At 41.0% G+C, this 26730-nt stretch overlaps 1 protein-coding gene across 1 annotated transcript; it reads right to left on the bottom strand.

Annotated features, from left to right (window-relative positions):
* Positions 1-8174: 8174 nt before the first annotated feature.
* LOC141273717 (pulmonary surfactant-associated protein A-like) lies at positions 8175-22678 on the bottom strand. Its single transcript, XM_073685989.1, has 5 exons — positions 22579-22678; positions 21005-21183; positions 14710-14829; positions 9102-9179; positions 8175-8551 (listed from the first exon to the last, which is right to left on the bottom strand). Exons 2-5 carry the CDS (start codon positions 21174-21176, stop codon positions 8175-8177), a joined length of 747 nt encoding a protein of 248 aa, XP_073542090.1. The 5' UTR covers positions 21177-21183; positions 22579-22678.
* Between the last annotated feature and the right edge of the window lie 4052 nt (positions 22679-26730).

Raw genomic sequence — 26730 nt, forward strand, 5'->3', positions numbered from 1 at the left:
CGCTGGGATCTTGGGTTCAAATCCCAGCAAGGACAACATCTACAAGGATTTTGGTATGTTCTCCCCGTGTTTGCGTGGGTTTCCACCTCAGTAAAAAAGCAGCCATTTAGTGTCTGGGAACCTTCCCAAACACTTTTCTTAGCCAGGACTGCTTCTCGGCAGGGTTGGACGGTCCCACCAGAGAATCCTCTGGTGTGCCCTGGCTTCTACATCAGGAGAGTTCATGATAGTGCTAACTTTGCAGCTTCTATGGGGCTCTTGAGCGGGGGAGAAAGGTGAGCCCTCAGAATCAAATCCTCTGGTGGGCCCAATGTTTTTCAATCTGAAACAGCTTCTCAGTGGGAGTTGTATTTCACCACAGCCATATTCTTTAACTCGATGAAAGGATTGGCGTATGTTCAGCGGTGAGAGCCACAGATCAGGCTGCTGTGTTACAGTTATCAACAACTCTGCAGCACTGGGTGGTTTGTCACCTAAGCATTAAGCATGTTATCTTCAGCACAGCCTGTTGACGCTTGGCCAAGGCAGTGCTGCAGTGCTTTCATGTGGTCATTTCGGAGATGGAGTTGGAGGAGGTGGAGGAGCTGAACAATGTAATTACATTGAGGTTACATTGGCAACTCTGTTTTTTATACTAAAGAAAGATCTTACTGTTTTAGGTATTTTTACGTTATTTTTTAAGACAAATGCATTCACCGGGAAATGTCATTTTAACATTTTACAACCTCATCTGGCCATGTGGTGTGTGACACATCATCAGACACATCCTGTTTCATTTATGATGGAGGGACTCTGAAAGTCAAAAAGCCTATTTTTATAGGGCCATCAGGCAGCCCTTAATATTCTTAAAAGGCCAGCAGTCGGCCCTCGCTATTGTTAGAGAGCCATCAGCCGGCTATGCCTTTTTGTTCCCATTATTAACGAGTGGGTCTCCTATACTGTTATTGCGTATGCAGTGACTGCAAGGGCTGCCAAAAATTTGGACGCAGCCCAATACCCCTTTGAAGAGACATAGAGGAGGGTCTCAGTAAAAAAAATGTTCCCATTATAAAGGAGCCGGTCGCCTATAGTGGTAATGCCCATGCTGTAACTGCAAGGGCTGCCAAAATTTGGGAAAACCCAACTAACTATTTAAAGACACATAGAGCAGAGCCACAGTAATGATGACATGTTTCCATTACAAAGTAGCGAGTGTGCTATACAGTTATAGGGTATGCAGTGAGTCCAATGGCTAAAAAAATTAGGAAAAACCACACTAACAATTTAAAGACACATAGAGCAGGGCCACAGTAACGACAAATTCCCATTAGAAAGGAGAGGGTCTCCTATAGTGGTAATGCCCATGCTGTGACTGCAAGGGCTGACAAAATTTGGGAAAAACCTCACTAACAATTTCAAGACACATAGAGCAGAGCCACAGTAATGACATGTTTCCATTACACAGGAGCGGTGTGCTATACAGTTTTAGTGTATGCAGTGAGTCCAGCGGCTGACAAAATTTAGGAAAAACCCCACTAACAATTTAAAGACACATAGAGCAGGGCCACAGTAACGACAAATTCCCATTAGAAAGGAGAGGGTCTCCCATACTGTTTGCCTATGCAGTGAAGCAACGGCAGCCAAAAATTTGGAGGAACTCCAATGCCCCTTGGAAAAGACATAGAGGGCCTCATGAAAAAATGTTCCCATTATTAGGAAGTAGGTCTCCCATAGTGTTGGCCTATGCAGTGAATGCAAGGGCTGCCAAACATCGGGAGGCACTCCAATCCCCCTTGGAAGAGACATAGAGGGCTTCATGAAAAAATGTTCCCATTATTAGGAAGTGGGTCTCCCATAGTGTTGGAATATGCAGTGAATCCAAGGGCTGCCAAAAATTGGGCGGCACTCCAATTTTCCTTGGAAGAGACGTGGAGGAGGGCCTCATAAAAAAAGTGTTCCCATTAGAAAGGAGCGGGTCTCCTATACTGGTAATGCCCATGCAGTAAGTGTATAGAATGACAAACATTTACCCCTGGGGGGTATACATGAACATACTGTATAATTTTTTTTTTTACGGGCATCATAAACATCCTTTAAAAAAAATTATGTGGGTGTTGCATCACAGACCTCGGTCACCCTGGTGATATGGTGGTGGAGGATGAGGATGAGGAGAAGGAGGAGGACAAGAGCATGTAGCCAAAATCAGGAAGCGTATACCCATGTGTGGGTGTGAAAAGGTGCATGGGAATACACCTCCCAAGAAAAGACACTCGATTTGAGTTTATGTTACGCTGCTATCATTCGGTGGTGTTGAGCAGTCTGGTCCAATCCAGCCCTTGTTCATTTTTATAAGAGTCAGCCTGTCAGCCTTTAATAGTTGCCAGGCGGATGCATTTATCAGTTATAATTCCAACAACGGCACTAAAAACTCGCTCTGATAAAATGCTAGCGGCAGGGCAGGCCAGGACCTCCAAGGCGTAGAGAGCCAGTTCATTCCATGTATCCAGTTTGGATACCCAATAATTATAAGGCACAGAGGAATCACGGAGGATGGTACTTCCTCAGCATCTTCCTAAACTTTGCACTCCTTGTGAGAGTACCCTGCGCCTCAGGGCCTGTGCGATAGGAGGGGCTGAGAAAATTCTCCCAGAACTTTGACAGTGTTCCCCTGCATCTGCTGGATTGGAGTTGTGTCTCTCTTGCCTGTAGTCCTTGGATGTCCAACGAACTATGACCTCTGCCTCCAGCGGTTTCAGATGGGAATTTTTTTATTAGTTCTGCAACAAGAGCCTTGGTACTGCCCCATTTTTGTAGACTTGTCCGCCTCAGGAATAAGATATATAAAGTTCTCCTTGTAGCATGGGTCTAGAAGTGTTACAAACCAGTAATAACTGTCACCCAAAATTTTAAGAGCGTGAGGGTCATGGGAAAGACAGCGTGACATAAACTCAGCCATGCGTGCCAGACTGCTAACAGGCAAGACTTCCGTGTCCTCACCAAGAGGACGAGTGATCATGTCCTCCTCCTCCTCCTCTCTGTCCTTAGGCCATCCACGCTGAACAGACGGTATGACAGTTGTGCAGGTAGTACCATCTATAGCGCATGAAACTAGCTCCTGTTCTTCCTCCTCTTCCTCATTGTCACCCAATCCACATTGGGATGAGATGAGGCTGGGCAGTGTGAAATCACCCTGTATGGTTCCTTGCTCCATCTCATACTTCTCAGCCTGCAATGCATCCTCTTTGATTGTGAGCAGACAGCATTTCAGAAGACAGAGAAGTGGGATGGTGATGCTAATTATGACATCATCGCCGCTCACCAACTTAGCGGAGTCCTCAAAGTTTTGGAGGGTGGTACATATGTCTGACATCCATATCCACTCCTGAGGTCTTATGTGTGGAGTCTGAACTGAATACGAATGGCCTTGTTGATGCTGGTACTCAACAACTGCCCTCTTCTGCTCACAAATCCATCCCAACATCTGCAGTGCAGAGTTCCAACGCGTGGGGACATCACACACCAGTTTGTGAGATGGAAGCTGCAAACGCTGGTGAAACACGGCAAGGGCGGAGGAAGCTGTAGATGACTTTCTAAAATGGGCACACAGGCGGCATACTTTAAATAGCAGATCCAGCAGCTCCGGGTAGGATTTGAGAAATCACTGAACCAAGAGGTTAAGCACATAGGCCAGGCATGGTATATGTGTGAGCTCGCCTCGCCTCAGAGCCGCTACCAGGTTCTGGCCATTGTCACACACGACCATGCCTGTCTTTAGGTTCAGCAGTGTGAGCCACAGATCTGCCTGCTCTTTCAGAGCTGTCCACAACTCTTCAGCATTGTGCAGTTTTTCACCTAAGCAATTTACCTTCAGCACAGCCTGTTGCTGCTTGGCCGAGGCAGTGCTGCAGTGCTTCCAGCTTGTGACTGGTGTGGTCATTTCGGAGATGGAGGCTGAAGAGGAGGAGGAGGCTGAGGAGGATGAGGTGCAGGAGCTGTAGACTGTGGGGGCAACCCTGATTGACCTAGGGCCTGAAAACCTTGGCGTCGGGAGTATGTGTTCCATCCCAAGGTCCGACAGGTTCCCGGCTTCCACTATGTTAACCCAGTGTGCGGTTTACCATCCCTGCCCACAAGCACTTGTCCACATGTTCATGGTTAGGTGGACTTTCCCAGTAACTGCGTTGTTGAGGGCATGGCTAATGTTTTGGGACACGTGCTTGTGTAATGCGGGGACAGCACACCAAGAGAAGTAGTGGCGGCTGGGGACCGAGTGGGGAGTTTTCTGCGTATTTGCGTTCCAAGGACTGGGGTATGGACAACTGAATGCTGCGCTGGGACAAGGACATGGACGTGCTTCCTAATACTGCTCTTTGAGAGTGTGCAATGACAGGTGCAGGGCAGGAGGCATCTTCACATGCACCATGTACAGGGGATTGGCTTGCATGCACAACAGCGAAAGAAGCAGTGGTGCCACCCGCAGGCACTGTTCCTGGACCCTGGGATTTGGCCCACAAAGTCGGGTGCTTTGCTGCCATGTGCCTGATCATGCTGGTGGTGGTCAGGCTGGTCGTTTTTCCACCCCTTCTGATGCTGAACTGGCAGGTGGTGCAAATGGCCTTTTTGGGGTTATCGGCAGAGTCTTTAAAAAACAACCAGTCTCGGGAAGACCTAACAGTTGTACTGGGAAACTTCCTTCGTGTTGGTGTTATGGGGAACGGTTGCCTGCCTTCTGTCTGTGGCCAGCACACTACTTCTTCCTGCCTGTTATGGTGCTCAGCCTCCCTTCCCCTGTGTGCTGCTCTCCTTGCTCTGCATGTTCTCCTGCCAGGTTGGGTCAGATACTATATCATCCACCACCTTATCTTCCACTTCCGCACCCTGGTCCTCCTCCTGACTTTCTGGCAATTGTGTCTCATCATCGTCCACCTCTTGTGACACTTTCCCACCATTGCCTTCGTGTGACCGTGGCTGCTCAAATATTTGGGCATCGCTACATGCGATCTCCTCTTGCCCCGCTTCAAGTGGACTGAGCGAGAGGCCCGGATCTATAAATGGAAAGGTGAACAGCTCTTCCGAGTCTCCAAGTGTGGGATCAGTTGTCTCTAGGCACTTGGCATGGTGGGAGGAAGGAGGTTCAGGGTGAGGAATATGCGGTCCAGACTCAGAGCTACTGAGACTTGACCGTGTGGAAGACAAGGTGGTGGTGGTGGCGGCTAAGGGACTGGAAGCATTATCTGCTATCCAACCAATAACCTTTTCACACTGCTCTGTGTTCAATAGTGGAGTTCTGCAGTCCCCTATTATTTGGGACAGGAAGGTCGAGCAAGAAGATGTAGGTGTTTGTTGTGGCACAATTTCAGCTTGCCCACTGCCTCGGTCTCTGCATGCACCATCACCATCACATCCAGTTCCCGTCCCTTGCCACGTGCCTTGCCTATTTTAAATGGAGGACAATATCTTCCACGCTCACTACAAATAGCTAAATTTGGAGCGAAGTTATATGTGATCCGTGTGACGGACAAGCTACAGTTTTAAATACCTGGCCTTTAGGTAACTATTTTGATCAGCAAACTGGTGTCAATAGCTTCACTAACACACTGAAACAAATTTTTAATGGAGGCCAGAAATGGCAGTATTTAAAGCGCAATTATATGTGATCCGTGTGACGGACAAAACACAGTTTTAAATAGCTGCATTATTAGCGCTGTAATATGGAAAGGACCTGGTTGTATTCTGCAGTGCCACCAAGCAAATGGCACAGAAAAACGATGTTCTCTGGATTGCTTTTTAAGCAAATAATGAGGATTAAAATCCCCCCAAAAAAATATTCCTGGCCCCTGAGACCTTGGCCTATTTCAAGATATATCTAACAGCAGCAGCAGCAGCAGCAGACAAAACTGGAATGGAGCCTATTGTGCTAAACCCAGCCTGCCAATACACTGCCTGTCTGATATCTCTGCAGATGGATTAGTCCTCAGAAGGACTGTTTGATGAGATGGATATGTGTTTCTAATATAGTTTGGTTCACTTACACAACTAGAAACAAGCAAATCTCTCCCTAGCTCACTAGCACCTCTCCCTACATTGTCTGATTCAGTAATGGCTGTGACGAGCATGGCGGCACCAGGTCTGATATATAGACCTGATGACACTGTGCGGCCAGCCAATCACTGTAATGCCACAACCAATATGGCCGCGGCATTACAGTGAGTGTCAGACAATCCCTGCATGTTCATTGGCTCTGGAAAGAGCGCCAAACATGCAGGGTGGGGACCCGAGCTCCCGCCGAGCAACCCTGGAAATACTCGGTGAGTGCCGAGCATCTAGAGCAGTGAGATGCTCGGGCGAGCACCGAGCAGTAGCAAGCCTGCTCACTCATCACTACTTGCCGTTATTTCTGTGGCAGCTCTGCCACCGGCATCTTTTTTCTATAATGTAAGCTATGAATGAGTATGCTACTTCTTTTATGGTTTCTGAGCCTTGAAGTGTTTAAAAGAAGCGACATAAGACAGAAGAAGTGCACAACAATGTCACTTCTTATATTGCTGTGCATTATGTTCATTTTTTGCGGCAATTTTGGAGCATTTTTCAGGCAGGTTCTAGGCAGGATCCATCTGAAAAAGACATTGGGCCTTATTCATCCAAGCTTTCACACCAGAATTCTGGCATGAAAGCTTTTAAAAGTTGCTAACTTTTGGAGCAGGTCAGAGTTGTGCCAAACTTAAGTGATTTTTTTGCTGTTTTTATGTCGGTTTCTTCTACCTACACTAAAATAGGTGGAGCTGTGTTGCATGACACAGTAGCTCCTCTAATTCATAACAAGCTGTGGTGTTCTCCATTTCCAAAATCTCAACACAGTTCCTTGCTGAAGTAAGATTTCTTGCAAAGCGCAAAATGGCGATGTGAGGTTATGTGCGCACAGTGACCCGAATACATCAAGGCAGGAGCTGGTGTTTATGAGGGGGCATGGTGAAGTCAGATTCTCCTGATTCATGAAAAGGTGCACACTAGTGATGGGCGAGCATGCTCGTTACTCGAGATTTACGAGCATCTCGGGTGTTTTCCGAGTATCTTCGGCGTGCTCGAATGTGATGTTTGAGTCACTCCGTGTGCATGGTTTGCTACTGTTTGACAGCTTTAATACATGTGAGGAATGCTTGTTTGTTAGGCATTCCTCACATGTATTAAATCTGTCAAACAGTCGCAAATCATGCACACGGAGTGACTCAAACATAACATTCGAACACGCACTAATACTCGACGAGCACCCGAGCATGCTCGCCGAAAGAGTTAACAGAACATGCTCACTCATCACTAGTGCACACCCATTCTTGAATTTGGAGCGTCTGATGAGGGGCATGCATCTCTTCATGAATCAGGAGCGTCTGACTTCACCATGCCCCCTCATCAAGACCAGCGAGAAAATCGCATGTCTTGATGAATTCTGGAGATAGTGCACGTACAGTAAAACCTTACAAAAAATTTTAGTTTACAGTACATACAGGAGTCTTCTATATAGAACCTTGACTACACTCACCCCATTCACAATATTGGAGCTATTCTAAAAAATAAGAGACATGACCAATGGACCAATGTGGGCCCTGTTTCTGTAGGAAAGGAAAGGAAAACACATTTGGTTGAAACAATCATCTTAATAAAAAAAATTTCTTCTCTGTTCAATAGTACTCAGAAGTTTTCCGGTGTGGTGGAAGAGCTTCATCTATTGCTTGGCATCATAAAATAATCAACACAGGATGTAGGCAAAATCATACCATGTTCGTTTGAAGGGCTAATGCCAATGACCTTATAATGATTTTGCTTTAGTAATATGGCTTTCATAGAGGTGCATAAGGCTCCTGCTATATTTCTGTATGCCTTATGATTCATATGGAGCATTGCTTCTAGAGGAACACACTTTTGTACATATTGAACCTATCCATCCTCTGCCTATATAATACATCTTTTTAATGTAAGGGATCACCAGATGATTACAGTATTATTTGTTATGGACATATTTATTATACCATTATTCCCTTAAGACATAAAACCTTTGAGTGTAATGTATTCAATTTATAAACTTTACCTGTTTTACAATACCATGACATGAGTTCATATTTGTTCATTTGAAGACATTGAAAGCTGTAGGTTTGAAAATGAAATAACTTTATTTTTACAACATTCTTATGTTTTTAGGCTTAAAACTCACAGACAGTGAGTCGATTTTGGTTACATGCCTTGTCGTTCCATGTGCCATCTGTAAACATTTCTACACAATTTTCTTTCCCTTTCCCACTAGGCTCATTTTTCCTCCAGTTAGTGTAGTTCACATGCTGTCCATCCAAGTAATGGAAGTCTCCAGGTGTTGCCCCTTCAAGAATTCCCAAGTACGCATATCTGTTGTGCTGCTTTAAGATTGTTAGGATAGCATTGTTTTCAGCTGCATTCATTGGTGTAGCAATACTACCACCAATATTTTCGCAAGTGGCCTTGGAAGTTTTAAAATCTACTTCTTTTCCATCTGTTGCCAGAATTTTATCTTCCACGTGCTGGATTTTTCCATCCAAGAATAAAACTAAAAAAAATGACAAGTAACAAGATTAAAAACTTAATTTATTTAAGATAGCTGATTTTTTTTCCTATGTATAGTAGGCTAAACCATTAGCAGAAAATGACGCATCCGTATGTCAGCACTAGGCACAGCTTGTGTGGATGGAGCTGAGCTGAGCTTCCTACACACATGGTCGATGTCAGCTATGTTACATAGTCAACATCCATCTTTAACAGCAGCTGCAGAAGTTTAGCTCCGATCGCAGCTGTTAACTATTTAGTTTCTGCTGGCAACCATTTAAATATCATTTGCCTGTATGTTCAGAAAAAATAAATGGACCGCTGTCCCTTTGGCTGTACTCCTATTCACTGTTGCCCCAACACTCTCAGTGGCAGTGAGCTGCAACACCGCAACATTGAAATGGCCATGAGCATTAATGTGCAGGAAAAATCTGTAATAGAGCCTTAATACTTTGAATCAGTATTTGAACTCTATAGTTTCTGAAATATGCTATCAATTTGTATTCATCTTTCTGTCTTAAAATATGAATATATGTACATTTATATGTACCCACCTCCTTCAAGTTTCTTTATGCGCTTGTTCATGTTAACTAGCTGATGCTGTAGCTCATCATCCATTGACGCAGAAAGACCTTATGAATAAAACGATATTCATGGAATATAAATTGTCATAAAATGTTAATCTTATGTACATTAGAATTTCAGGAAGAAAAATAGATTTTTACCCAGAGAATTTACAATGTTATGCATTATTGACACCACAAGATTATTTGTGCTGCCATAGAGTCCATCTGTATGGCAACATACCCATAATAGTGATTTTGTAAGATCTGGCTTGCTGGTTTTCCCACAGTAGATTCTTTCGTTCTTTGGGAGACAAGTCATCACCATAGTAGTCTGTGGCAGCGCTCTAATAGGGGACACTGGAACGTTCGGCCAAGCTAAATGTTCCTTTGTATATGGTACTCAGGAGAGATAGTTGTCGGCCAAATGATTGTTTGACCAACAGCTATCTCTCCGGAATACCTCATATGTATATATACAGTACAGACCAAAAGTTTGGACACACCTTCTCATTTAAAGATTTTTCTGTATTTTCATGACTATGAAAATTGTACATTCACACTGAAGGCATCAAAAGTATAAATTAACACATGTGGAATTATATACTTAACAAAAAAGTGTGAAACAACTGAAAATATGTCTTATATTCTAGGTTCTTCAAAGTAGCCACCTTTTGCTTTGATGACTGCTTTGCACACTCTTGGCATTCTCTTGATGAGCTTCAATAGGTAGTCACCGGAAATGGTTTTCACTTCACAGGTGTGCCCTGTCAGGTTTAATAAGTGGGATTTCTTGCCTTATAAATGGGGTTGGGACCATCAGTTGTGTTGTACAGATGTCTGGTAGATACACAGAAGATAGTCCTACTGAATAGACTGTTAGAATTTGTATTATGGCAAGAAAAAAGCATCTAAGTAAAGAAAAACGAGTGGCCATCATTACTTTAAGAAATGAAGGTCAGTCAGTCCAAAAAATTGGGCAAACTTTGAAAGTGTCCCCAAGTGCAGTTGCAAAAACCATCAAGCGCTACAAAGAAACTGGCTCACATGAGGACCGCCCCAGGAAAGGAAGACCAAGAGTCACCTCTGCTTCTGAGGATAAGTTTATCCGAGTCACCAGCCTCAGAAATCGCAGGTTAACAGCAGCTCAGATTAGAGACCAGGTCAATGCCACACAGAGTTCTAGCAGCAGACACATCTCTTCAACAACTGTTAAGAGGAGACTTTGTGCAGCTGGCCTTTATGGTAAAATAGCTGCTAGGAAACCACTGCTAAGGACAGGCAACAAGCAGAAGAGACTTGTTTGGGCTAAAGAACACAAGGAATGGACATTAGACCAGTGGAAATCTGCGCTTTGGTCTGATGAGTCCAAATTTGATATCTTTGGTTTCAACCACCATGTCTTTGTGCGACGCAGAAAAGGTGAACGGATGGACTCTACATGCTTGGTTCCCACCGTGAAGCATGGAGGAGGAGGTGTGTTGGTGTGGGGGTTCTTTGCTGGTGACACTGTTGGAGATTTATTCAAAATTAAAGGCATACTGAACCAGCATGGCTACCACAGCATCTTGCAGCAGCATGCTATTCCATCCAGTTTGCGTTTAGTTGGACCATCATTTATTTTTCAACAGGACAATGACCCCAAACACGCCTACAGACTGTGTAAGGGCTATTTGACCAAGAAGGAGAGTGATGGGGTGCTACACCTGATGACCTGGCCTCCACAGTCACCAGAACTGAACCCAATCGAGATGGTTTGGGGTGAGCTGGACCGCAGAGTGAAGGCAAAAGGGCCAACAAGTGCTAAGCATCTCTGGGAACTCCTTCAAGATTGTTGGAAGACCATTTCCGGTGACTACCTCTTGAAGCTCATCAAGAAAATGCCAAGAGTGTGCAAAGCAGTTATCAAAGCAAAAGGTGGCTACTTTGAAGAACCTAGAATATAAGACATATTTTCAGTTGTTTCACACTTTTTTGTTAAGTATATAATTCCACATGTGTTAATTCATAGTTTTGATGCCTTCAGTGTGAATGTACAATTTTCATAGTCATGAAAATACAGAAAAATCTTTAAATGAGAAGGTGTATCCAAACTTTTGGTCTGTACTGTATATACAGTTATATGAAAAAGTTTGGGCACCCCTATTAATCTTAAGCTTAATGTTTTATAAAAATTGGTGTTTTTGCAACAGCTATTTCAGTTTGATATATGTAATAACTGTTGGACACAGTAATGTTTCTGCCTTGAAATGAGGTTTATTGTACTAACAGAAAATGTGCAATCTGCATTCAAACAAAATTTGACAGGTGCATAAGTATGGGCACCTCACAAGAAAAGTGACATTAATATTTAGTAGATCCTCCTTTTGCAAAAATAACAGCCTCTAGTCGCTTCCTGTAGCTTTTAATGAGTTCCTGGATCCTGGATGAAGGTATTTTTGACCATTCCTCTTTACAAAACAATTCCAGTTCAGTTAAGTTTGATGGTCGCCGAGCATGTACAGCCCTCTTCAAATGATCCCACAGATGTTCAATGATAATCAGGTCAGGGGACTGGGATGGCCATTCCAGAAGATTGTAATTGTTCCTCTGCATGAATTCCTGAGTAGATTTGGAGCGGTGTTTTGGATCATTGTCTTGCTGAAAGATCCATCCCCTGCGTAACTTCAACTTTATCACTGATTCTTGAACATTATTGTCAAGAATCTGCTGATACTGAGTGGAATCCATGCGTCCCTCAACTTTAACAACATTCCCGGTGCCGGCATTGGCCACACAGCCCCAAAGCCTGATGGAACCTCCACCAAATTTTACTGTGGGTAGCAAGTGTTTTTCTTGGAATGCTGTGTTTTTTTGCTGCCATGCATAACGCCTTTTTGTATGACCAAACAACTCAATCTTGGTTTCATCAGTCCACAGGACCTTCTTCCAAAAAGAAATTGGCTTCTCCAAATGTGCTTTTTCATACCTCAGCCGACTCTGTTTGTGGCGTGCTTGCAGAAACGACTTCTTTTGCATCACTCTCCCATACAGCTTCTCCTTGTGCAAAGTGCGTTGTATAGTTGACCGATGCACAGTGACACCATCTGCAGCAAGTTGATGCTGCAGCTCTCTGGAGGTGGTCTGAGGATTGTCCTTGACTGATCTCACCATTCTTCTTCTCTGCCTTTCTGATGTTTTTCTTGGCCTGCCACTTCTGGCCTTAACAAGAACTGTCCCTGTGTTCTTTCATTTCCTTACTATGTTCCTCACAGTGGAAACTGACAGGTTAAATCTCTGAGACAGCTTTTTGTATCCTTCCCCTGAATAACTATGTTGAATAATCTTTGTTTTCAAATCATTTGACAGTTGCTTTGAGGAGCCCATGATGCCACTCTTCAGAGGAGATTCAAACAGGAGAACAACTTGCAAGTGGCCACTTTAAGTAGCTTTTCTCATGATTGCATACACCTGGCTATGAAGTTCAAAGCTCAATGAGGTTGCAAAACCAAAAAAAGTGTTTTAGTAAGACAGTAAAAAGTAGGTAGGAGTATTTAAAACGAGAAAATGATAAGGGTGTCCATACTTATGCACCTGTCAAATTTTGTTTGAATGCAGATTGCACATTTTCTGTTAGTACAATAAACCTCATTTCAAGGCAGAAACATTACTGTGTCCAACAGTTATTACATATATCAAACTGAAATAGCTGTTACAAAAACACCAATTTTTATAAAACATTAAGCTTAAGATTAATAGGGGTGCCCAAACTTTTTCATATAACTGTATATATACAAAAGTTTGGACACGCCTCCTCATTTAAAGATTTTTCTGTATTTTCATGACTATGAAAATTGTACATTCACACTGAAGGCATCAAAACTATGAATTAACACATGTGGAATTATATACTTAACAAAAAAGTGTGAAACAACTGAAAAAATGTCTTATATTCTAGGTTCTTCAAAGTAGCCTCCTTTTGCTTTGATGACTGCTTTGCACACTATTGGCATTTTCTTGATGAGCTTCAAGAGGTAGTCACCGGAAATGGTCTTCCAACAATCTTGAAGGAGTTCCCAGAGATGCTTAGCACTTGTTGGCCCTTTTGCCTTCACTCTGCGGTCCAGCTCACCCAAAACCATCTCGATTGGGTTCAGGTCTGGTGACGGTGGAGGCCAGGTCATCTGGTGTAGCACCCCATCACTCTCCTTCTTGGTCAAATAGCCCTTACATAGTCTGGAGGTGTGTTTGGGGTCATTGTCCTGTTCAAAAATAAATGATGGTCCAACTAAACGCAAACGGGATGGAATAGCATGACGCTGCAAGATGCTGTGGTAGCCATGCTGGTTCAGTATGCCTTCAATTTTGAATAAATCCCCAACAGTGTCACCAGCAAAGCACCCCCACACCATCACACCTCCTCCTCCATGCTTCACGGTGGGAACCAGGCATGTAGAGTTCATCCGTTCACCTTTTCTGCGTCGCACAAAGACACGGTGGTTGGAACCAAAGATCTCAAATTTGGACTCATCAGACCAAAGCACAGATTTCCACTGGTCTAATGTCCATTCCTTGTGTTCTTTAGCCCAAACAAGTCTCTTCTGCTTGTCGCCTGTCCTTAGCAGTGGTTTCCTAGCAGCTATTTTACCATGAAGGCCAGCTGCACAAAGTCTCCTCTTAACAGTTGTTGAAGAGATGTGTCTGCTGCTAGAACTCTGTGTGGCATTGACCTGGTCTCTAATTTGAGCTGCTGTTAACCTGCGATTTCTGAGGCTGGTGACTCGGATAAACTTATTCTCAGAAGCAGAGGTGACTCTTGGTCTTCCTTTCTTGGGGCGGTCCTCATGTGAGCCAGTTTCTTTTCAGCGCTTGATGTTTTTTGCAACTGCACTTGATGACACTTTCAAAGTTTGCCCAATTTTTTGGACTGACTGACCTTCATTTCTTAAAGTAATGATGGCCACTTGTTTTTCTTTACTTAGCTGCTTTTTTCTTGCCATAATAAAAATTCTAACAGTCTATTCAGTAGAACTATCAGCTGTCTATCCACCAGACTTCTGTACAACACAACTGATGGTCCCAATCCCATTTATAAGGCAAGAAATCCAACTTATTAAACCTGACAGGGCACACCTGTGAAGTGAAAACCATTTCCGGTGACTACCTCTTGAAGCTCATCAAGAGAATGCCAAGAGTGTGCAAAGCAGTCATCAAAGCAAAAGGTGGCTACTTTGAAGAACCTAGAATATAAGACATATTTTCAGTTGTTTCACACTTTTTTGTTAAGTATATAATTCCACATGTGTTAATTCATAGTTTTGATGCCTTCAGTGTGAATGTACAATTTTCATAGTCATGAAAATACAGAAAAATCTTTAAATGAGAAGGTGTGTCCAAACTTTTGGTCTGTACTGTATATATATATATATATATATATATATATATATATATACCTATTGGCAGTATATTGGGACCTTAAGAGGGTCAGTTCAAGATAATCAAAGAAGAAAAGAAAAAAAATCTCAATGTTTCTTGAATGTAAGGAAATGTTTGAAAATGGTGCTTATAATTATTTATAAGATAAAACAAATTAAAGTACAAAGTTCACATATTAGTTTACCCGGGGGTCCAATATCGCCCTTCATGCCTTGTATCCCTTGTACACCTGGTGCTCCTGCTTTTCCTGTAAGTCCATCTCTTCCTGGTGGTCCTGTGTTTCCACCTGGTGGACCCATTGGACCTGCAATGGGAAAGACAATTTTTCATTTACTTCTGAACAGCAACCAAGCAAGTGTTATGATCTCCAAAACTTCTGCTGCAGTATGTATTTACAGGGCTCCTAAAATATACTAAAATTTCAGGAGGAATTATTTAATATTTCTGTTTTTAGTCAATGTTATAAAATATGTCTTCCATGAGATATGAGAACTTTATCATAGATGTTATAAAATTCAAGCAATTGTAATTTTCTATTAAATGAAAAATATCATAAACTTAATATTTTAATCAAATAAATTATATTTTAATTTATCCATGGTTAAAACCACAGTCATTATGGCAGACATGCTTGTGCATAGATACTGACCTAGTCACATCGACATTTAGATAAGCTTATGTAGGTTTAAAAAGTAAAAAGTGACATTAAAGAAACAAAACTAGAAAAGAAACATACAAGTTCAGTAGTAGTAAATAATCCTGTGACACTTATGCATCCAGAAAATTTTCTAATAAGGTATCCAAGGGGTAACGTTTCTCCTTGCGGAGAGTGACATGTTAAGCAAGTCAGGGCGAGGAGACTTTTAAGCCGCAATGCTCCTCTGGGAAATATGCAAATTGTCTCTTTAGAGAGTAAGAGAACTAGAAATTTAGCGCCACTTATAGGAAGTAGCAATCCTAAAAGTCAATATCGACTTTTGACATGACTCGTTGAAGAGTCGATATTGTCTTTTAGGATTGCTACTTCCTATAGGTGAAGTAGCACAGTAGTTCTCTGCAGGATGACCGAATCTTCTCCTGATGAACTAAGCATCAACAGGGAAACGCATGGAGGAGTATGAGGGGCACCCTAGCATCTTTGCAAGATAAGTCCTATACTGTTTTTTCCTATATGTTATGTCATCAAATGTGACAGGATGTGCAGGAGATAAATCTGTGGATTTAGCACTTCAGGAATACTGATTTAATAGAGTATCACAGTAGTTCTATATATATAGGGAATACAGTTGAAAATAAGTACTGTTATCTATTTATGACCTACCTTGCGGCTTGTACCCTTGTTATTTATGTGTCTATTCAAATATAGTATGGGGGCTGGGTCTATATGAGAAAATAGTTGGAGGGTATATGAACATATACCCTCCAACTATTTTCTCCTGCTGCTTTAAATAGCAGTGACTTGGTGCCTGTTAGGTGGGTTTGGATTTACTGTTCACATTATCACATCTTAGTGAATACCCAGTAGCAATTGATATTCCTCCTGTTGTGGGGGTGAGGCTTCATAGGACCTATACCTATATACCTATTTGCACTCAGTCACTTTTTTAATTTGCACTTTATTTGTCTTTGTGTTGTATGTGTCATATTGATATTTGTAATTATTAAAGATTATCTTTTATATTTATATTTTGAAGGGTTTTTTCTTGTTAGACAGTAGGCTATTACCCTTTATTTCTAATCAGTACTCTGTGGTCTGATGTAAAACAAAAATAAACAAAAAATGACACACATTTGGAAGTTTGCAACAACCTGATATATTAAATATTCACAGTTTTTCATCCCTACAGTGAACACCTTAAAAAACTTAAAAAGGTGGCACATATTATCTTTTTTCATCATACTGCCAAACAAAAAGTGGAATAACACGCAATCAAAAAGTCAAGTGAACAGAAATGGTATCCCTGAAAACATTGTCTTGTCCCGTAAAAATCAAGTTTCCACTTGGCTCCATTGGTGGAAAAAAAAAACGCTAGTTCTCAGCCTATAGTGATGCAAAAATTGAATGATTTATTCTGCAAAATTTTTTTATTAAGTAAAAGCAGTAAAACATAAAACAATATAAATGTGGTATCTCTGTAATTCTACTGCTTTTTCAGAGTCTTTGTACTACCAGTAACGTGGAAGCCCCCTATATTTCCATTATCAGATGGCAAACCTGAGTGAGTACTAGCCTTTTTTGTGGATTGAGTTGAAGCTTTTATTGGGAATATTTTACATAACATAACATTTTGGATCACATTTTTCCAGCTCTCTACGCTGAGCACATGCATAGAGGTTTTTATCTTAATCTTCAAGTGATCTGATTCAGATGAAACCCCCAAGGGATTCATTCAATATAATGAGGAAGCAGAGTTACTCTGGATTCCATCTGGCCTCTGTTACGCAATGTTCTTATTTTCAGAGGTGCACAAAACCGTGACCTACTGCGCTTTTCTGCACGTCTAAAAAGACGGATACCACCGGAACATAGGCCAGGCAGCCTCCACAGTGTCTCCATCTGCCTTATTATAGGGAATCTTTCCCAGGGGGTTCCATCTGAATCACGTATTTCAGAGATTTACAAGGAACCCCGGTGTAAGTGCTCAGCAAAGAGCGCAAGATAGATGTGAGCTGAGCCTTACTGCAATCTTTTGGGAGGCGGAAGGAACAAATCAATAGTAGGTCAAAAATTGGTTTTATTTATTTTTTATGCCGTTTGTGCAGTTTAAGTGATTAGACGACTTTATTCTTCAGGTCAGTACGATTATAGCGATACAAGATTTATATTTTTTTTATGTTTGGCTGCTGTCACACACTAAATCTTTGTTTTTGAAAAACTAGTTTTTGCATTGCCATATTTTGAGAACTATAATTTTTCTATATTTCTACAGGCAGAGTCATGATAGTGTTTGTTTTTTGCGAGATGAGTTGACGTTTTTACTGGTACCATTTTTGGGCACATAACGTTTTTTGATTGCTTTCTATTCTATTTTTGGGAGACAGAAAAAACAAAACCCAGCAATTTAGGAAATTATTTTATGCCTTTCCACCTGTGGTAAAATTGATAAGGCAGCTTTATTCTTTGGGTCTGTACGATTACAACAATACCACATTTATAAAAAATATATATATTTTGGCGCTTTCACACATTAAAAACTATTTTATAGAAAAAAATAATTATTTTTGCATCGCTTTATTCTGAGAGCTATATCTTTTTCATTTTTCCGCTGATGGAGCTGTGTGGTGGCTTGTTTTTTGTGGGACAAGATGTCGTTTTCAGCTATGCCCTTTTTTATTTACATTTATCTTTTGATCGCCCTTTATTCCACTTTTTGTTCGGCGGTATGATGAAATTGTTTTTTGCCTCATTTTTTTAACAGTGTTCACTAAAGGGGTTAACTAGTGTGACAATTTTATAGGTTGGGTCATTCCGGACATGGCGATATCAAATATGTTTACTTTTTTCATTTACTTTGTTTTAATAAAAATATTTTTTTAAGGGCACAATATATATATTTTTAATATTATTTTGTGATTTATTTTTTATATTTTTACAATTTCTTTTTACTTTTTTTACTTTTTTACTTAGTCCCTCTATCGGACTTTGACTTTTTGCAGTCTGATGACTAATATGACACAAGTTGTTCGACCATGTACTGTGCATGATCTAGCAAGCTTGCTAGCCCTTGTGACCCGGTAGTCGTCATGATGATGTCGGGTCACCATCGTAATGATCAGCCCCTGGCAATGACGTCATGGGGGTGCCAACATGAGGGGAGAGGGAGCCCTGCTCCTGGCAGTGAGAGCCGGGTGTCAGCTATGTCCTGTGCATACAAAATCGACAAGACATATCCATATGTCCAAAGTTGGGAAGTCCTTCCCAACCTGGACGTATGGATACATCTAAGATTATGAAGGGGTTAAAGTAGCAAAAAACAAACAAACATATAAATCTAGTATCGCTGTAATTGTACTGATTGAAAAATAAAGACATCATATCACTTATACTGCACGGAGAATGGCATAAAAAAATAAATAAAAGCAATTCTTGCACTGCTGTTGATTTGTTTATTTTGCCTGACAAAGATCTCAAAAAGGCTCGTGATTCTGACAAAACCACTGACGAAAGATTCACTGTAATGAGTCAGATGGAGTCACTTTGGCCTATGATCCGGCAATGTCCGTCATTTTAGACATACACAAAAACTCAGTTGACCACAGTTTTGTGCACTTCTGAAAAGATGGACACCACTGAACAGCGGCCAGGCAGAGTCCAGGGTAACTCTACTGCCTCATTATAATGAATAGATCCATCAGGAATTCTGTCTGAATAACGTATTTTTGATATTTAGATGGAATCCCCGATGTACATGCTCATCACAGGATAAATGTGAACCAATCCAAAATATTATGTACTCAAAATGCTACCGATAACAGTTTTAACTCAACTCACAAAAGATAAGATACCACTCAGGTCCGTCAACTGTTAACAAAAATATAAGAGTGCAGGTTCAAACATTTCTGGCAGAAAAAAGGCTATGAAAAAGTGACATTGCTGCCCCCTAAAAGAAATGCAGGGAAATCTGTACTGTCAAATTCAAATGCCCCCCTCTCTTCTGAGCCCCACAGTGTGCATAACCGCAGATAGCATCCACATGTTTGCCAGTACTATAGCAAGGAAAGCCCACTTAATTTATGGGGTGTGGGTTTCTGCTGTTAAGATACTTAGGGGTTCTGCAAACTATTCTAGAAAAATCTGGGCCCCAAAAGAAAAAAATTGCGCTCCTTCATATTAAAACCTGTTGTGTGGCCAAACAGTACTGGGCAGCCACATTTGGGGTATTGTCGTCATCATCAGGAGAAATGGTGTGACAAACTTTGGGGCTAGCCTATTTCCCTTAATTTTCATGGTCCAGTATTATATCATTTTGTGAAGCACCAGTGGGTTCAAGATGCTCAAAACATCACTAGATAAATTCCTTGATATGTGTAGTTTCCAAAATGGGGTGACTTGTTAGGGATTTCTGACACTTGGCACCTTGGGAGCTCTACAAATGTGATATGGCATCCACAATCCTTTCCAGCCAAATTTGAGTTGCAAAAATCAAACAGCGCTCCTTACATCCTGAGCCCTGCTGTGTGCCCATACAATAGTTTCTGGCCACATATAGGGTATTGGCGTAGTCAGGAGAAATGACAAAATAAACCTTTTAACCTTATGAAAATTAAAAATTTGAGGCTAAAGCAATTAATCTAATTTTTCAGTTTTCTTCTTCTTGTTCACATTAAATCTTGTGATGCTTGTGAAGGGTTAACAAGCTTTTTAAATTCGGTTATAAATACTTTGTGGGGTGCAGTTTTTAAAATGGGGTCTTCTTTGTGGATTTTCTGACATATAAGCACTCAAAGTCACTTTAAAATTGAAGTGGTCCCTTAGAATATAGATTTGCAAAATTTATTGAAAGAATTAGGAATTTCTGTTAAAACTTTAATCCTTGTAACAGCTCAACAAAGAAATAATCTTTTATAAAATTATGCTGATGTAATGCACATGTGGTAAATGTTAGGGCATGCAAACTCAATGTTCAACAATGTGCAAATCTTTCTGAATTTTTCCCAAATTTTTGATATTTTCATAAATAGACACAAATCATAATGACCTAAATTTACCACTAGCATAAAGTACAATGTGATCTGAAATAAATAGTCTCAGAATCACTGAGATTTGTGGAAGTATTCCAGAGATATTATCGCATAAAGTGACATAGATAGGATTTGAGAAATTTGACCTGGTCACAGAGGTGAAAACTGGCTTAGCTGTGAAAGGTTTAACCTACTATGAGATAGCCATCTTCCCCAGTTTCCAGCGCTGCTCCATTTGTCTTCTGATTCATGAGAATTCAGCTCCCACTAACTGGAACACACTAACTGGTTATAGATTGAAATGGAAGTCGATTTTACACTTCGGAGAGTCCAGAGAGGTGAATGGTGAGGTGAGTGTAAGGAATTTTTATTATATTTTAACATTTGGATGGCCTTTCACTGATCACCGGCCACCATTTTGCTGAATCTGTGTGCATGTGAATTACAAGAAATCCTCATGTTGGCAAATGCCAATTTGAGTACAATTTATCCACTCATCTCTAAATGTGGAGCCTCGAGCTACTACCGCCACGATCGTTCTGAGACTCCATAGGCTTATATTATAAAAGTGACATCTGATCCACACATAAACCACTGGTGAGTTGGAGGTGAAATTACATGACTCAGAAGAAGACTGGAGCAGTGCTAGATACTGGGGAAGACTGTGATCAGTAAGTATTTTACTACCACTACACCAAACTGCATACATATTTAGAAAAGGTTAGGGATAACATTTATGCTCTTAGAAAGAATGCTCTAAAAAAAACAAAAAAAAAACAATAATGAATGGTTCTTACCAGGTACACCTGTATCTCCTTTCATGCCATCCCTGCCATCTCTTCCTGGAAGACCATTCTGTCCTGGTGTGCCTGGAATCCCAGGTGCTCCTGCACATTTATCCGATGACTGAGCATAACATGTCACTAGCATAATTGTGACAAATAGTGACAGCTGGAAATACATTTTCATGGGCTACCTGGAATGTAAATGTCACTTCATATAAATCTGATAGTTTCATGGCACATTATTGACAAACTTGTTTGAAAACTCTGTGGATGGAAATGCCAGGAACTATACCATATGTTTAACATTGCCTACGACAGTGTAGATAAGTGATCACACTGTTAGACCACGTACACACGTTCAGTATTTGAGATCAGTATTTGTAAGCTAAAACCAGGACTGGGTGATAAATACAGAAGTGGTGACGTGTTTCTATTATACTTTTCCTCTGATTGTTCCACTCCGGACTTTGGCTTACAAATACTGATGTAAATTACTGACCAAATACAGAATACGTGAACGTGGCCTTAGAGTGTATTCACGCTAGCATATAACAAATCTGTCCCATTCTTATCCAGGAGAGGAGGACGATTTTTTTCTTACTTGTTATCCGTGTACAGTCAGTATCAATCCATTTTTTTTTACTCAGCAGCTCCTGATCTGTTACAGGACCATTTAAAGCTTCCTATGGTACAGAATTGTAATGCATCCTTAAAAATTATATGCCACTCTGATGATCCCTATGGAATCTGAATTTTTCCTCTCACTTTACCGAATGCGGAGAAAAATCCCATCATGATGCTATTTTTTTCTCATGGCGAAAACTGCTGAGAAAAAATACTCAGCTCTGCACTCCCTCAATGAATAACATTTTTCCAAGTGCAATCTAATTTTTTATCAGATTGCACTCATCCGATTTATACGCTAAGGTGAGCAAACCCTACGTCTAAAAACAGCTTCATATTGTCCGTTAGATTTCTAGTAAGGGACTGAACTAATTTATTGTGATGTAACAATTACTGGTGAAGTGTTAAAGAGACATAAGGGGTTGCTTCATGATAAATTATACAAAAGCCGAGAGCCAGGTTCCCGCACCAGTGCTCTCTGCTTAGCTTATTACTTCTACCTAGAGTATACTTCTGATACGCCATAGGCTATGAATATGCACACAGTTGCACATGTCTCAGGAATATGCTTAAACAGTCCCAAAAAACAGAATCCCAAAAATATAGTGTTAAACAGGCTTTAAAATGGAAAAACACTGTAAATGTAAAACTTGAAACGTTAATGAACAAAGAAATATATAAATCATGCTGAAGAATTTGACTTTATTTTTCACAATAATTCAAGAATGCTACCTATTTTATACATTCAGCTACTAGTTTTACATTGCTACAACTATTTTAATAATATTTTTATTATCTATTTGATTTTCATAGCGTCAAAAGTGAAAAAAATCTATATATTTTTATAAAAAAAATAATGTTATTAAATTAAAATGACTTATTGTAGAAGTAAAATACAACATTCAATTAACCATCACATATATTACTTTTGTAGGTTACATGGAATAAAATAAATAGCATACCTTGTTAAAATGAATGATGAATAAGATTATAATTGCTGTCACTTTGAATGACGAATGAGATGGCAATGGCGGTCCCCATTTTTATAGTGAATAAGGACCTAATTGTGGAGAAGTAGACACTTCATAGCTTTGTTATCAGTCATTTCCATGGTTCCACTTAACCACAAGTGTCTTATGCAATATGAAATTTCTCTATAAATTGACAGTTTTCTTAAGAAGGGACAGCTAATATGAATGGTATTTGGTAGCAAAATATTGCATTATTTAAATACTCAATATAAAAAAAATTAGGAATTCTCTTCACTGTCAAATATTTTATACATTATTTCCATATACAGTGAAGGAAATAATTATTTGATCTCTTGCTGTTTTTGTAAGTTTTCCCACAGACAAAGACATGAACAGTCTATAATTTTAAGGGTAGGTTAATTTTAACATTGAGAGATAGAATATCCAAATAAAAGTCAAGAAAATCACATTGTATAAATTAGATAAATATATTGTCATTTTGCAGTGAGAAATAAGTATTTGATTCCTCTGGCATAAAACACTTAATACTTGGTGGCAAAACCCTTGTTGGCAAGCACAGCAGTCAGACGTTGATTGTAGTTGATGATGAGGATTGCGCACATGTCAGGAGGAATTTTGGTCCACTTCTCTTTGCATATCATCTCTAAATCATTAAGATTTTGAGGCTGTTGCTTGGCAACTTGGAGCTTCAACTCTCTTAATAAGTTTTCTATGGGATTAAGGTCTGGAGACTGGCTAGGCCACTCCATGACCTCACTGTGCTTCTGTTTGAGTCACTCCTTTGTTGTCTTAGCTGTATGCTTTTGGTCATTGTCTTGCTGGAAAACCAAGCCACGACCCATCTTCAATGCTCTTACTGAGGGAAGGAGGTTGTTGGCCAAAATCTCACGCTACATGACCCCATCCATCTTCCCTTCAGTATGGTGCAGTTTTCATGTCCCCTTTGCAGAAAAGCACCCCCAAAATATAATGTTTCCTCCACCATGCTTCACGGTTGGGACGATGTTCTTAGGGTTGTACTCATCCTTCTTCTTCCTCCAAACACAACGAGTCAAAATGAGTTTTGTCTCATCTGACCACAGCACCTTCTCTCAATAACTCACAGAATCATCCAGGTGTTCATTTGCAAACTTCAGACGGGCCTGCACATGTGCCTTCTTGAGCAGGAGGACCTTGCGGGCACTGCAGGATTTTAAACCCTTAAGGCGTAATGTGTTACCAATGGTTTTCTTGGTGACTGTGGTCCCAGCTGCCTTCAGATCATTAACAAGATTCCCCCGTGTAGTTTTAGGTTGATCTCTCACCTTCCTCATGATCAAGGATACCCCACAAAGTGAGATTTTGCATGGTGCCCCAGATCAATGTCGATTGACAGTCATTTTGTATTTCTTCAATTTTTTTACTATTGCACCAACAGTTGTCTTCTTCTCACCGAGCGTCTTACTTATGGTTTTGTAGCCCATTCCAGCTTTGTGCAGGTCTATGATCATGTCCCTGACATCCTTAGAAAGCTCTTTGGTCTTGCCCATGTTGTAGAGGTTAGAGTCTGACTGATTAATTGAGTCTGTGGACAGGAGTCTTTTATACAGGCGACTATGTAAGACAGCTGGTAAAATGCAGGTAGGGAGTTGATTAGGAGCATCTAACTGATCTGTAGGAGCCAAAAATCATAATGATTTGTAGGGGAGCAAATACTTATTTCTCACTGCAAAATGCAAAAAAAATTATAAAATTTATACAATATGATTTTCTTGATTTTTTTGGGATATTCTATCTCTCAATGTTAAAATTAACCTACCCTTAAAATTATAGACTGTTCATGTCTTTGTCAGTGGGAAAACTTACAAAAACAGCAAGGGATCAAATAATTATTTCCTTCACTGTATAGTAATGATAATTATTCACATCTCCTGCATATTTCTAGATTTTATTATTCATCCATGTACAGAGTTGCAATCAAAATTATTCAACCCCCACTGAAACAAAAATAATAAGTGGTCTTTACAAATTCAACACATAATGCCACTTTTAATTACTTCAGTATCAGAATTATTCAACCTGTTCATGAGAGTCTTTAGTAGTGTTGAGCGAGCACTAAAATGCTCGGGCCGAGCTCACCGTGATACTCGGGTGCTCGACCCGAGCAACGAGCCCAATGTTAGTCTATGAGAGACCCGAACATTTTTGCGGCGGCACCCCCGGCAGTCTGTAGAAAGCCTAAAAAGTGCCCAAAACGATAGTGACAGTGCTCAAAAGACATGGGGACAGCATTTCTGACCCCCAGGTCACTGCTGTCAACAACGTGGTCAGAGGTATTAAGCCACTTTTACGGGCTCACAATAAAAGGTTCAAAAACGAAACTGAAACGGTTTTCCTGTGAAATATGTTAAGGAACTTACTTTCCAGGGTAAAGACTTGTGTATAAGGTAAAATAAATAACCGAAAACAAAAATACTCCTCCACACTTTGGGCAATTTTCACAAGTAGCATTTTTTATGCGTTTTTGCAATTTTGTATTGCTTTCAACCGTGACAAATGCATTTACCGGGAAATGTCATTTTAACATTTTACAACCTTATCTGGCCATGTACTGTGTGACACATGCATACAGTGCTGAAAAGACATGGGAACAGCATGGGGAAGACCCCTGGAAGCATTTATGATACCTAGGTCACTGCCTAAAAGTGTGCTCATCAGAAGTGATCCTTGCCGCATCAGAACATGCAGACTTGCAACTATCCCCATGCAAGTCCTTGTCCCAGGGCAGTGTTCAGTTGTACCTCACCCATTCCTTGCAATGCAAGCGCAAGTATGCAGCCTGCCACCCACCAACCCCCAGGCTGCAATACCATACTGCTTGCTTGCTTGCCCTTGAAATTGGGCCTTTTAGGCATGTGGAGGCAGACGCCGGCCACCATGTCATGGCTGCATCGGCGGCCTGGTATCCATGATCAGTCCCCAGCCGCCCGGCGGCCGGGTGTCCACGCTCGGTCATTAGTCGCCAGGGGGCGGCCGGGTGTCCATAAACGGTCCCCAGCCGCCCCTATTTGAAGGACAGCCTATCCACAAACATGTAGACAAGTGAATGTGGCCAGGAATGGTCCATCTGACTGACACCTTCACACTGGGTTAATATTGTGTAAGCCGAGACACAGTTGGACATTGGGATGCAACACGTCCTCCACACATAGAGGATTGCGGGTCATGAGTCAATCAGGCTTCAACACAAAGTTCAGAAGGTAGATAGCAGCAGTGGTGGGCCTCCTATACAACGAGTAAATTATTCATGATCATGAGGCCATCCATCTCCTTAGCTTTCTGTTCCTTGGAATGCAAGCGCATGTATGCAGTAGCAGCTGGGCCTGAGGTGGTCAGCGTTTTGGCGCATATCCTACCCCCTCTGAGGATTGCTCGATGTTTTCCTGCTACAATCCCAGTTCTATGACTCCCGTTAAAACAAAGCTTCAGGTGATGAATGATGGATGAGGTGGTGGCAAAGGAGAAAGAAAAGTTGGAACAGGGACCACTCACATCCATATCAGGCCAGTCAACCACACATGTCTTGTTGGATATGTTTCTGTACCAAAAGGAGCGGTTCGGCTACACAGTTATAGGGCATACAGTGAGTGCAATGCCTACGAAAAATTTGAGGCACTCCAATTCCCCTTGGAAGTGACATGAAGGTCAGAGGGCCTTAACTAAACCGTTTTTTCCATTTATATCAACTATGTCTCCTGTACACTGTTGGCCTAAGCAGTGAATGGAAGACTTTCCAAAAATTATGAGGAACTGCAATGCCCCTTGAAACAGACGTGGATTACAGCATACTAAAAACCTTATACCCATTATTGGGGAGTGGGTCTCCCTTATTGTTCACCTATGCATTGAAAAGCAAAAGCTGACTAAAATTAGGAGGAAATGCAATGCCCGTTGGAAGAGTCGTGGAGGTTAGAGGTTATTAAAAACAACATTTCAATGCCCCTTGGAAGAGCTGTGGAGTTCAGAGTGGTTTAACAAGACGGTTTTAATGCCCCTTGGAAGAGACGTGGAGGTCACAGTAGCTTAACAAGACGGTTTTAATGCCCCTTGGAAGAGACGTGGAGGTCACAGTAGCTTAACAAG

The sequence above is a fragment of the Phyllobates terribilis genome, unplaced genomic scaffold (assembly GCF_046119375.1).
Source record: "Phyllobates terribilis strain yellow unplaced genomic scaffold, ASM4611937v1 Scaffold_5__5_contigs__length_657084704, whole genome shotgun sequence".
Taxonomy (NCBI): Eukaryota; Metazoa; Chordata; class Amphibia; order Anura; family Dendrobatidae; genus Phyllobates; species Phyllobates terribilis.

Coding starts and splice junctions, on each gene's coding strand:
- LOC141273717 (XM_073685989.1), bottom strand. CDS start 21,176: ATGAAAATGTATTTCCAGCTGTCACTATTTGTCACAATTATGCTAGTG. Junction 9,180..14,709: donor GGGCGATATTGGACCCCCGG/GTAAACTAATAT, acceptor TTTATTCATAAG/GTCTTTCTGCGTCAATGGAT. Junction 8,552..9,101: donor CATAAAGAAACTTGAAGGAG/GTGGGTACATAT, acceptor CATTTTTTTTAG/TTTTATTCTTGGATGGAAAA.